Source organism: Corvus kubaryi, unplaced genomic scaffold, assembly GCF_017639235.1.
Source record: "Corvus kubaryi isolate FWS band 111438036 unplaced genomic scaffold, C.kubaryi_AGA036_p1.0 37308, whole genome shotgun sequence".
Taxonomy (NCBI): domain Eukaryota; kingdom Metazoa; phylum Chordata; class Aves; order Passeriformes; family Corvidae; genus Corvus; species Corvus kubaryi.
Genome location: NW_024581096.1, coordinates 10,086,981 through 10,099,464, shown reverse-complemented (window position 1 = coordinate 10,099,464; position 12,484 = coordinate 10,086,981). Strand labels below are relative to the sequence as shown.

General features: G+C 42.9%; 1 protein-coding gene across 1 annotated transcript; it reads left to right on the top strand.

Moving 5' to 3' along the window:
• The first annotated feature begins 79 nt into the window (after positions 1-79).
• On the top strand, positions 80-10,884 carry PTGER4 (prostaglandin E receptor 4). The gene is made up of 2 exons (XM_042028439.1): positions 80-1,427; positions 8,726-10,884. Exons 1-2 carry the CDS (start codon positions 597-599, stop codon positions 9,317-9,319), a joined length of 1,425 nt encoding a protein of 474 aa, XP_041884373.1. The 5' UTR covers positions 80-596; the 3' UTR covers positions 9,320-10,884.
• Positions 10,885-12,484: the final 1,600 nt, after the last annotated feature.

The window sequence follows — 12,484 nt, the reverse complement described above, 5'->3', positions numbered from 1 at the left end:
CGGCCAATGGGGCGAGAGGGCGGGGAGCAGCGGCGGAGCGGCCCGGGCCGCCCCCGCCCTCCGCGGCGAAACTCGGCGGGAGCGCCGCGGGGACTGAGACGGCGCCCGCACCCCGCACGGCCCGCACCGCTCTGCGCAGCTCCGCACCGCCAGCCGGCGGCGGGGAATGAGCCGCGGCCACCGCGCTCCGGCACCTTCTCACGCCGCCCCCGGGGGCACCTGGAGCCGCCGCCCCAGCGCCGCGCTGAGCCCTCCGCGGCGTCGGTGCGAGAGGCGGTGAGGCGGCTCCGCTCGGCTCGGGCCGCCCCGATCCCCCTCCGGGCTGGGCGCGGAGCGCTGCGGCAGGAAGAGGCAGCCCCGGCTCCCCCGGCTGCGGTCGGTGGCTGACAGACGGCACCCCGCTTCGGCTCCATTTTAGGACTTTTTTTCTTTCTTTCTTTAATTGAAATACACCACTTTTTTTTTTTTTTTTTTAATAACTTCTCGCCCATTTGAATTTTTACTTTCGCACCGTACAACCGTCTCCCCTCACTGAGCTTTTCCTTTTCGGACCCGATCTTGCCGTCTCCCAACTCGCCGGCTGCAGCGTGGTTATCATGTCATTCGACCCCACCATCATGCCACCTGCGAACGGCTCCGCCAACGGGACTGCCAGCGGGGCCGAAGGCGGGAAGCCCCCCACCATCCCCACTGTCATGTTCATCTTCGGCGTGGTGGGCAACCTCATAGCCATCGTGGTGCTGTGCAAGTCCAGGAAGGAGCAGAAGGAGACCACTTTCTACACGCTGGTCTGTGGACTGGCAGTCACAGATCTCTTGGGGACCTGCCTGGTGAGTCCAGTCACAATTGCCACTTACCTGCAGAACCAATGGCCAGGAGGAGCTGCACTGTGTGAGTACAGCTCCTTCATCCTCCTCTTCTTTGGGCTGTCTGGCCTCAGCATTATCTGTGCCATGTCTATAGAGAGGTACCTGGCCATCAACCATGCCTATTTCTACAACCATTACGTAGACAAGAAGCTGGCAGGGCTCACGCTCTTTGCCATCTACGCTTCCAACGTGCTGTTCTGCGCCCTCCCCAGCATGGGGCTCGGCAAATCTACTTTGCAGTACCCTTACACTTGGTGTTTCATAGACTGGCGAACAAACGTATCCACCCATGCAGCATATTCCTATATGTACGCGGGCTTCAGCTCCTTCCTGATCCTGGTGACCGTGATCTGCAACATCCTGGTGTGCGTGGCCCTCATTCGCATGCACCGACAGTTCATGCGACGCACGTCCTTGGGGACAGACACCACCTCCAGCCGTTTATCTGACTTTCGCAGACGCCGGAGTTTCCGTCGGATGGCTGGAGCAGAAATCCAGATGGTTATTCTGCTCATTGCCACTTCCCTGGTCGTGGTCATCTGCTCCATTCCTCTGGTGGTGAGTAACATCATGCAACCTTTCTTCTGTTCCATCACCCTTACTGCAGTCTTTTCTCCTCCTAGTCTGTGTTTGTCAAACAGATTCCTGTTGGAATAGGTGCTTATTTGTGGCACCTATAGTTGGTGTCACAAACTATTGAAATAATTCAAAGGCTGTTAGCATACATGCATGGTAAGAGAAAGTTAGTAGATTTACATTTCCACAAAAAGAAACCGGCTTATCCCAAGACCTAGACTTCTTTGCTTAGTTAAAATAGAGCACCAAAAATTCTCAATAATTGTTCAACTGGAATCCACGTAGCAAAGTCCTACTGAGAGCTAAATGCACTTTAAAGTTCACCTGTAAAATTAATTTGTGATAAGTGAAGTTTGGATCTGGCCTGCATTTCTGGCTGTTTAGTGTGTTTTAAAAATGTGCATGCTGTTGCTGAAGGGTGCAACAGTCCCTGATGTGCAAAAGGAGGACAGGGTTGTGTTCACATGGCACTAGCAACATACAGAGTTCTTCACAACCAAAACCTGAGCTAAGCTTCCACTCCTCAGGTATTCATGCACTATCTCTGTGGTAGATCCCACACAGGCATCCTTCCAGAAGATCCCCACACAGTGGGAGGAGTGAACTCAGTGGAACCACCTGTCAGTGTGTTGCTCAGTGAAATGAGCCTTAGAAGAATCTGGCCCACATAAACCTTGAGATCATGCTGAAATGTCAAACAACATTACAACTAACCATTTGCTCATTTTCTGAAATGGCTGATATAATTAGTGTCATTGAACTGAACACGCAGGATCCACTTTTTTCTGTTCTCCACCTTATCCTCAGGAAAGACAAAAAAACCCCAGATCCACCAGCTAGAGGCTTAGTTCTTGCTTGCCAACTGCCATAATAAAGCTTGTCAAAATCCTGTTCTACTCTGGCTCAGAGACATTAAACAAATAGTTGGCTTGCCTTATTTGCCATCTTCCAAAACGCAGTGTAGGGACTCAAGCAGTGGCTGTGAGACAGAAGGTGCTTTTAGAAGGACTTTTTTAAGGAGGTTTCTCGTCAGTAGGATGATCCCTCTGTCATAGAGAGGGAGTGCAATGTATGTCAAATAGATCTGGCCAGCTGGAGAGGCAGGTGTATATCCCTGTAAGGAAGTTTAGAGAAGTGCATGTGAACAGGGCTCAGCTGTCGGTGAGTCTGTCCCCCCCCACTCAGAGGAGCTGTAATCACAAGGGTTGGGCCAGGGCTGCCACATTACTGACATAAACGGGAGCCAGTGAAGTGTGGCTGTGCTGCAGCACCAGGGTCCCTGCCGTTACCAGAGGCCATCTCCTGTCTTTCGGTGTTGTCACTTTGTGTGGTGCCGAGGCACGACCAACCGCGGTGCCATGTATTCATTGCCTGACATCCGAAGGAGGTCGAGAGGTGCTGTCTAAGCTGCGCACAGGGTGTCCCCGGGAGGAGCACATGCCTTAGACAGAAGAACTGTGCCAGCCTGCCCTGCAGTCCAGCTCCAGAAACGGCAGGGGTAAGCTGACTTGTTGCACTGGGATGCACCAGGTGGCCAAAGCCCTGACAAGTACTGAGGGGTGACAGTACTCGATTTGATTAATCTAGTATCAAAACAGCTACTTCACAAAAGAACAATATTGCCTTTTCAAAAGAGATGCTGGTAAATGTAGAGAACGGGTTCTCTAAATTAAATACAGTGTCATTATGTGATGGACTTAAGCAATTTCAGAAAACAAGCCAAGCTTTATCCTGCAGCAAAGCAGCTAGAGGAATGCTGAGAAGTCTGAGTGTGAAAGCAAAATGAAATAGTTTATATCCATTTGAACCTAGGCAGTCTTTTACCTAATATTTAAAAAAAAAAAGGGGGGGGGAACCAAGAGGGAGGGTTTACCAGAAAGGGAACTGGATTGTTGAGAGTTAAAATTAATGAACCTGGGTGGGGCAAAAGGTTTATTATTTAAACAGTAGCTAGTGAAAAACTTGCATATAGCAGAAATATGCGAAGGTGCAGGTGCTAAAGTTGTACAGCTCTCCCAGACCTTGATTTCACTTCATACAAAGGCAGAGTGTTACCTTGGGAATGTTCACATAAGTTAGCTTTTACCTGCTAAAGCAGTACATATTTTCTCTATCTAAAATGATGTAAGAGACTCTCAGTCCATTTAGATGGATGACTAAAAATAAAAGGAACCTTTTTCTAAAAAAACAAACCCAAATAACCACTTATATATACATCGTCACAATGTGCAGTGTGGTTAAATTTCTTCATTGTTAAGTAGCTTTTTAAAGTCTTCTGCCTCCCTCTGTGGGAGTAAGCCACAGCCACATTTGCTGCTTTGTACCATGATGAACTGCCATGTATGCTGCTGTGTTAAGCCCTCCGGATGCATCAACACTGAGATTAAGAATGGTGGAAACTCAGAGAAGTGACACCTTTATGCTATAAAGCCCTAGAAAGAGCCACTAGCAGAAGTAGGTAGATTACTAATACATAGACTTAAATTTTCATGACTCGGAGGAGTTTTAGGGAGTCCTCACCGAGTGAGGCGCTCACCTGTAACAGGTCAGCCTAGCAGTCATCCAGAACCATAAAAGTGGTGAGGTGGTGGTGCCAGCATGATTCAGACACATGAAGCAGGCTCGGGGGCTGCTTTGTGACTGAAGTTTTCTCTTGATGAGCTGACTTACCACTGATGATTTCAGATCAATAAACCATCACTTAAAGAAAAGCAACTTCTGGAAGAGACACAAACCTCTAACATTTTAGAACAAACACTTCCGCAAGATAATAAGATATCAGATGGGGTCAGTTCAACAGGATCCACTTACAATTTGACAGAAAAAATTTCAAGACTTGAAATATTAAACAGCTCTGAAATAACTGAGTCACAGATAACAGCAGTTTTTAATAATGAGATGCTTCAGCACATGATTTACAAAAAGGGTTGTTTAGAGTTTTAGTGGTTTTTCATAAAATCAGCAAAATTTTAAAGTAGCAAGTGGTGTAACAAAATTACGTTTGGTTGCAAAATCCTGAATGAACTTGACAGAACTGAAGGCTGGTCAAAAATATCAAGGAAAGAAAAGATTAAAACTGTGAAAGGAAACTTTTTATATACACTGGTGTGTTCTCAAGATGCAGAAAACAGTGTGAAAGACATGAATCTGACAATTGTTTAAAAACTTAAGTAAGAAAAATACATAACTTACGTGCTGACTTTTATCTCTACTCCATGTGGGTTATGTCATCTCTTAAAATATTTGGGTTTTTTTAGAAATTAGAATTGCATAGTGTAAAATGTAGGGAATAAATTATGTGAGGAGGGATTTTGTCAAGACGAGAATAGAAATTTTTATCCGGCCTGTCTAAAATCACCAAGCTGTTTCAAGAGTAAATAGGCACACATTACTCAAAGTCTGTAATTCACTCCAGCAGTCTGTCAGATACTCTTACAAATTTTAACTGTGTGATCTTTTCCTCATTGTGACCACTGAGCATTGTTGTTAAATTATGGTAATGTTTCAGGGCATACATCTTGTTGATTGCATGAAATGATCAGGAGTTTCTAACTTGATGTTTAATTGATCTAAAATTGGATTTTCTATCGGCTTGGCTGGTTTCAACTTTTTAATATCAGAGACTGTCCACAGCCAACTGCAAGGTGTCAGACATGACTTTCTGGCAGTGGAGTAGTCACCAAGCAGACAGTAAGACCTTGAAGGGCAAAGGTTTTTGGCTTGTGGAGCTGAAAAACTTGTCCTGCTTACTACCATATGTTTTTTAAATTTATCATATCAGCATGTGGGGAGATTTTGAGGGCAGGTGGAAGCTGTGGAAACAATTATAAGTGTGACTGTAACTGTAAAAGTCAGTTTATAATGCTTCACAGGATTAGAAATCATGACTTGCATCTGTAGTTTGTAAAAAGGAAAGCGCAAACAGCACAAGAACTCTGATCCTACAAGTGCCTGTCTTGAGCATAAACTTGACGTACCTTAGAGCTGTGTACTTCTTAATTGCAAATAAACTGCTGGTATTTTTAAGATATATTGTCTGGATTCTACAACTGCGGATCTAACATACAAACTCTATTTTTTAGAGATCCAAATTGTTCTAGTTTGTTTCCTTCTTTAATTAGGATTTCAAATTGCACAAATCCAAGCATCGGATTAGATAACTAATTTAGTAGTGGCTTCCACTTGGCACTTGCTTAGAAGATGACAGGCAATATCTTTTTATCGTGTTACCTCCTGCAGCAGAGGACTCGTAGCCGAAACAGGGTACATCTCTTGCCGTTATTTTAAGTGATATGTTACTAAACTTTGTTTCACCAGTAAGTAAAGAAGGCTAGAACTTAGATTCCTACATGGATAAATTTTTACCCTATTGTGATTAATGTAAGCCAGCAATCAGTCTGAATTGATAAATTCTGACAATCTGGGGAGCTTTTCTATGGGACTCTTCTGGGAAGTAGAAACAGTTTTGTACAGTTTTCACTGACTAGGTCCACTCTGTGAATCGTTAACTTCTACATGCTGCATAGCTGTCAAAAGGAAATAAAGCACGCAGAGATAGCATAAAACAGGCTGTGCTGTACCATTAGCAATAGTCCTTTTCAGCTATTCTTTTCAGCCACAGAGTGAACACTTGGAGACATTTTCACCTTTCTGTAAAGTGTGGCAGGTAGCAGAAGGAGGTGGAAGAGGTACCTCAATTTCACGTGCTGCTTATCAAAAGAACAATCCGACTATTAAATCACTGACGTGTAACTATAGCTCTGAGTTTAAAAAAAAAAAAAAAAAAAAGGCAAGCCAGGTCTCCTAGTTGAGCTGTGCATTTCTTCAGCTGTCTTCAAAGTGTGCCTTGTGTGGTCTGGGTGGCTTTGTTACACACATCATACATATACCCACATACATATTGCACATATACACATACATGTGGTACATATATACACGTACACATTATACATGTCTACACATTACACAAATGTACACATATCTATTATACATATGTACACATACACCTTAAACATATATACACATTATACACTTACACACGTACATATTGCCATATACACATACATGTGGTACATATATACACGTTATACACGTACACACATACATATGTACACCTTAAACATATATACACATTATACATACGCACATATTACACATAGATCCACACCCACCGCGGGGCAGCCGCGCCATCTAGCGCCGTGCCCAGGAGCAGCAGTTTATTTATCAATCATTTTTTTAGGAGTCCTTTATTTACATAGCATAAATAGGGAAAGTTGCTTACAGAACAAAAAATCAAAATTATAAATAAAATAGTAAAATTAAAATCTTATAAATAAACTTATAATGAAATTATTTATAAATGAAATTAATAATGATTAATTTATGTCTAAAGTAGTTTAAAATAAAGCAAAATATTAAAGATAAAGGAAAGATTCTTAACAAAATTTTTTTTAAAAATCCATAGAAATAAGTTCATCATGCATAGGAATACTCTTTGAAGCACCTGAATGGCATGTTTGGCCTAACAGATAAATAAGGCCAAGAAATTAGTGGTCAGAAAGACATCTGCAGTATTATAAATCATTAGGAAAGTTACTGTGGATAAAACTGGCATCACTATATTGCTTTATAAATTCAAGATTATCCCATATCTTGAGTTCACTAGGTTGCCCATAAACCTAGAGAAAAGTACTGAGAAAGAAAATACAGTCAATCTTCAATGTGACAGACCGTTTGAGAGAGACTGCAGGCACAGGGCTTCCACAGAGGGACTCTGCATTATACTAAACATATCATTGATAGCTTTGGAGAACATTCTATCTCTGGATACTGATGAGGTTGAATGCCACCACACTGCCCTCCTGCAAGAAAATTTATCAAGAGTTGTTAAATTTTTCACCAGACTTGGAAGGCTTCACATGCAGAACTTCTAAAAATAGTACTTATGAGGGCTGTCCTAATTTGGCTCATATATTTAAATGCTTGCTTGCCTCCATGTCTGTAACCTCACAGCTACGCAGGCCTTGATTCATTTCAGGAGCTAAGGATGAGATTCTAAAAACGTCTTAATTTTGCTACTAGATTTTTGCTGTATTAGATAAAAATATAATTAAGGGATCTATTTTGACTTACCTTAAGGAATCTGAAGAAAATAGAATCTTCCATGATCCACTTTTCAGTGGCTTTCCTAAGCCTTTCTCTAACTGGACACTGCTTAGGTCTTGCAAAAATGCAGAAGAGCTATTTGAGACTAATCAACACAACAAACTCCTGTGATGCCATTGTGGCACTGGAAAGATGATATCCAAGAATTGGACTGTGCCTCACTCACAGTAGCATTTACAAAACTGTCTTCTAAACAAGGAGAGAGACCAGCTGAAAAATAAAAGAATAAGCTGAATACATTTCTATGAAGAAGACAGGGCCTTTCAGTTTTAAAATTTATGCAGGATAAACTAGAATCACTAATTAAATAGTCACTTCACACATCACCTTTGACATGTTAAACTCTTGACCACTTCATTAGTATTTTTGTAAGTAAAACCGAATTGCTGGCTTATATAGGAGAACAGAGTACTCTAGTCCAGTGCTGAAATAATCTCATTATCTTGGCCTGTTAAAAATCTCCTAGCTGGGCAACCTGTCTTTTTGGGGTTTTTTCCCCTTTTTTCTTTTTTTTACCCTTCTGTTTTTCTAAACCATGCTGCAGCAAGCAAACATTTGCGGTTATATAAACAGTTCCAGTAAGGATAGGTGCCAGGAAAATACATTTCTAAACTTGGGAATCGACAACTCTGGACTTGCTTACAGAGTCTCATGTACTTGGATCATCATGTGTGTTTCATTTCATTTCTAAGTGATTATTAGACCTTTGCTAGAGGAACTGATCAGGTCTCCCCAGTCAGTTACCTCTTTGCAGGTTGCATGAGACTTGAGGTATACCAAGGAAGAAGGATACAGGTCTATATCTTTGTTCTTGGGAATTTTCAAAGACACCAGCCAAAACTTGGAGGTTCAGGGATTAATAATGAGGTAAAAGAAAGAGAAAAAAGCCAGTCATTTTCTACATGTAACAAAGGTGTTACAATTTTCATCTGATATTTTTTTCTGTTTCCAAAAACGAATTGATGGCTGCCAATCTGAGATGCCTAACTTTGCCAGCCTCCTCTTCTCTCGTAGCTTACATCCGCAAATCTAGAGCTCTGGTTTAAAGTGCAAGCTTTTCTCTCCTGATGCAATTTTGTAATTGTGTCTTTCTTTTCCTCCATCTCCTTGGGTAGGTCCGTGTCTTCGTGAACCAGCTGTACCAGCCGGAGTCGGTGCAAGATGTCAGGCAAAACCCTGACCTGCAAGCCATCCGCATTGCCTCGGTGAACCCCATCTTGGACCCGTGGATCTACATCCTCCTCCGCAAGACTGTGCTCAGCAAAGCCATCGAGAAGATCAAATGCCTCTTCTGCCGCATTGGAGGGGCTCGGAGGCAGCACTCGGGGGGCAACTTCAACTGCGTGGATGGGCGCAGGACCTCCTCTGCCATGTCCAGTCAGTCACCCTCCTTCATCTCCCGCGAGCTGAGGGAGATCAGCAGCACCTCCCAAACACTGCTGTACCCTCCAGAGCTGAGCGAGAGCAGTGTTGGGGGCCGCGTGCTGCTCCCAGGCCCCAGCGCCAGCCCGGCACAGTCCGACACCACGTCAGTACGGACACTGCGGAGCTCTGACACCTCGGACTCCTCACAGGGACAGGACTCTGAGAGCACCTTCCTGGTGAACGAGATCAGCTCTGGTGGCGGGGCCAGCTCTGCGTCTAAGAGTGGCCCTCTCCAGGTCACCTTCCCCACAGAGACATTGAATTTGTCAGAAAAGTGCATATAGATAGCCATGAAAGGCATCAACCCTGGGGATACTTCCTGGTACATTGGAAAAACTGGTGCAATAGATAGGTGTTCTGCCTATTAATGGGAAGAGGGGTTCAGCTGTGCTTCAAAGGGCTATTTTTCTCTCGCTGTGATGGGTACGTTTCCTTTAGACTACTGAGGACTGTGTGGAACAGACATTGCACTTGGGCCCTGCCATCAGAAATGGTACAGAGCAGGTCTGATGGGACTGGAAAGATGAACTGCCTTGTCTTGTTGTGGGACACAGGAGAGCTACTGCATCTCTGGAAATAGAAAGACCCCATCACTTGCTTTCTTCTTTTTTTCTTTCCCTTTCCCAGTCTGGTAGAATTGTTTTTGCTCCCTCCCTGTGGCTGCTCAGCTATCAAGAGTTTAAGCTTCTGGTATTAGAGGTGAGTATGAGGCAGCTGCTAGGAACTGGACACAGCTACTCTGAGAGCTGCCTGCAGTAGGATTTTAAAGTGTCTCACTAAAGCATGAAAATGTGAATTTTTATCATTGTATATATATCAGGATTGAAAATATTTAAAAGTGTATTCTTCTCTATGAGAAGGTTTGTTATTAATACAAGGTATATAGAAATGATTGCCGGCCTTCTCTTCCCTCAGTATTTCCTGCTGATAAGGCATTCTTGGCTTAGATTTGTTGTCCATGCTAGATTCACAGCTGATGAGGTAATTCTTGAGCTGAGAATACATAAGCACTTTCTGAGTGAAATGGGAATATATGCCTTTTTAAAAGAGAAAAAGAAAACACATCCTTTCAGTTAAGAATATTAGTTTTCAGTATATGTATATACTAAAAAATCAGATTTTATTTATGTTCTGAGAATGTTTTTCTGTGTAACACATGCGCGCCTCTCCGAGTACTTTGGCCCACAGCCCGCACACCATAGGCACACACTTAACATTGCCCATCAGAGTGGTCCCTCTGCTGCCAGGGAGACTCCTTACGTGTAAAGTTAAGGACATATAGAAGTGCTTTCAATATCAGGGCCTAAAACTTTCAACTCCTGGTTAATAGTCTTAATATTCACTTTAGGTAAAGCATCACCAATGTAATAAAGTTATTTTTTCATAACATTTATCATTTTACTTTAAATAGTAAATAGAATTTTATGACTGTGTAATCTGATACTCCATCAAATAAATGTATGAAACCATGGAAGCAGAATCTTCATTTAAAGTATAGATTATATAGAACTATATCTCAGTCTTGAACACCTTGAAAAGCATTTGTTGCTAGAGTTCTAATGACAAACACATCACCAAAACCAGCTGTTAACCACTGACAAAAAGGAGTTTTTGTGTTTTGTGTTGTAAGGGTTAGATCTTGTTCCAGAAATACTGTGTATCAAAATAATTCTGTAGAGATATTTGGGGGATGTTTTGTCAAATATTAAGCATGTTATGCTGCTTAAAGTGTTTTCATATGAATGCTACATTGTAATGAAAATCTTGAGCCTTATGTTGATATGTTTAAGCAGTTGTACCGACCAAAGTAATTTTGGGGATCACAATTAAATGGAAATATTCTGCTTGATCTCAGATGTCTACATGAGTCTGCCATTCAGTGCCAACTCCTCACCTTAACAAGCCTCCCATCTTGGAATGCTTTGCACTCAGCTACTGCCAAAACATACTTTGTCTTGTAAGTTTCTGAAACACCACAGCATGATCACCATCAGCAAGAAGCAGCTGTCTTCAAAACTGTCCCCAAGAGCACTGACACAGAGCCACAAAAATTCTTTATATATTCCTTTAACAGGGGAGCAGTAGAGCTTATTTGCCTTGATACATACAGAAAGTGAAGTTAAATCTCTACACAAATATTTGCAGCAGCAGCCACTTTTCACCAGTTAAGCTGGAGAACAGTATTACTCAAGGTCCCACTGCAGCTACAGATAAAGATCTGCCTGAATTCCTTGCAATTAAACCACCTAACTATGGCCTGTTGCTTACCAGTGACCAACAAATAGAACAGACTCACCATACTTCCCAAAACAGGAAATAGCACCTGGCAGAGCAGGAAGGTAGGACTGCCACCAGCAGGTAACACCACATGTACCAATATGGGACCAAACCTCTGCAGCTGGCCCAGAGCAGCACACCAATATTACTGGTACTGTATGCAATTACAGAATTAATTATATACAGTGTGTATTTAAATAATTGCTTACTATTTTTAAAATTATTTCATTAATATGCTTTTATTACTCTTTACCATCATTACTGATGAGAAATACATGTGGTCTGAAAGAGCTTTAAGCAAGAATAGACCATCTTAAGTAGCTTCCCTTAGCAAACACGTATGATAAGCCAGAGGTGTTCTTCCTGCCTCCAGCATTCACAACGTGTCAGTAGTGGACTCACAGACCATATCATCAACATGAACTCCCTCACTAATGAACTCACGATTCCCAAACAGCCCACAAAGTCTTCTGAGCAATACTGGAATTGCCTGCCACAGCTCCATGGCAGTGCACAAAGGCAAAATAAGAGTGCTTCTGCTGTCTATTTGCAAACACACAAGTGTTCAGGAGCAGTTGGGCTGAAGGACTGGGCAAGTGTGCCTTTTTTTAGCGTGACAGTAATATCACATCTCCCTCACCTGCCCCACGGTCCTGCTCAGGTTTAGCACCTTCCTCCAATGCTGACCACAAACACATTACTGAACTACATTCCTTGGCCTCCCTGAGCATAACAAGTCTCCTAAAATAAGGCTACAAGTTTGAAGAGTCTAATTTGCCACATGGAGGTTAAAAGGTTATTTTCTTGCTAGGTATTATGAGTCATTTCCATATATACAAAAGGGCTTCCTTTCTTGCACATTAATATCTCCCCTATATTCCCAACCCCCAGAGATCCATATTCCCTCAGAATGGCCTTTCACATCTGCATCCACCTTCCCTAGTTCTCTGTGTTCACAGAAATTTACTGATTCAAAAATTTCTCATACCAACCTTGCATCTCTCAAACTCCATCCCACCCTGCCAGTTCTGTGACTGGCAGTTCCCCACCCTCACTTCCAGCAGTCTGTCCTGCCCACACACGCCAGATCACCTTTCCACCCAGAGACACTGCCAGTCCTCCAACCCCACAACCACACCCCAAGCCCCAGCCCTAACTCAATTCAAGCCCCT

Coding starts and splice junctions, on each gene's coding strand:
- PTGER4 (XM_042028439.1), top strand. CDS start 597: ATGTCATTCGACCCCACCATCATGCCACCTGCGAACGGCTCCGCCAAC. Junction 1,428..8,725: donor TCTGCTCCATTCCTCTGGTG/GTGAGTAACATC, acceptor CTCCTTGGGTAG/GTCCGTGTCTTCGTGAACCA.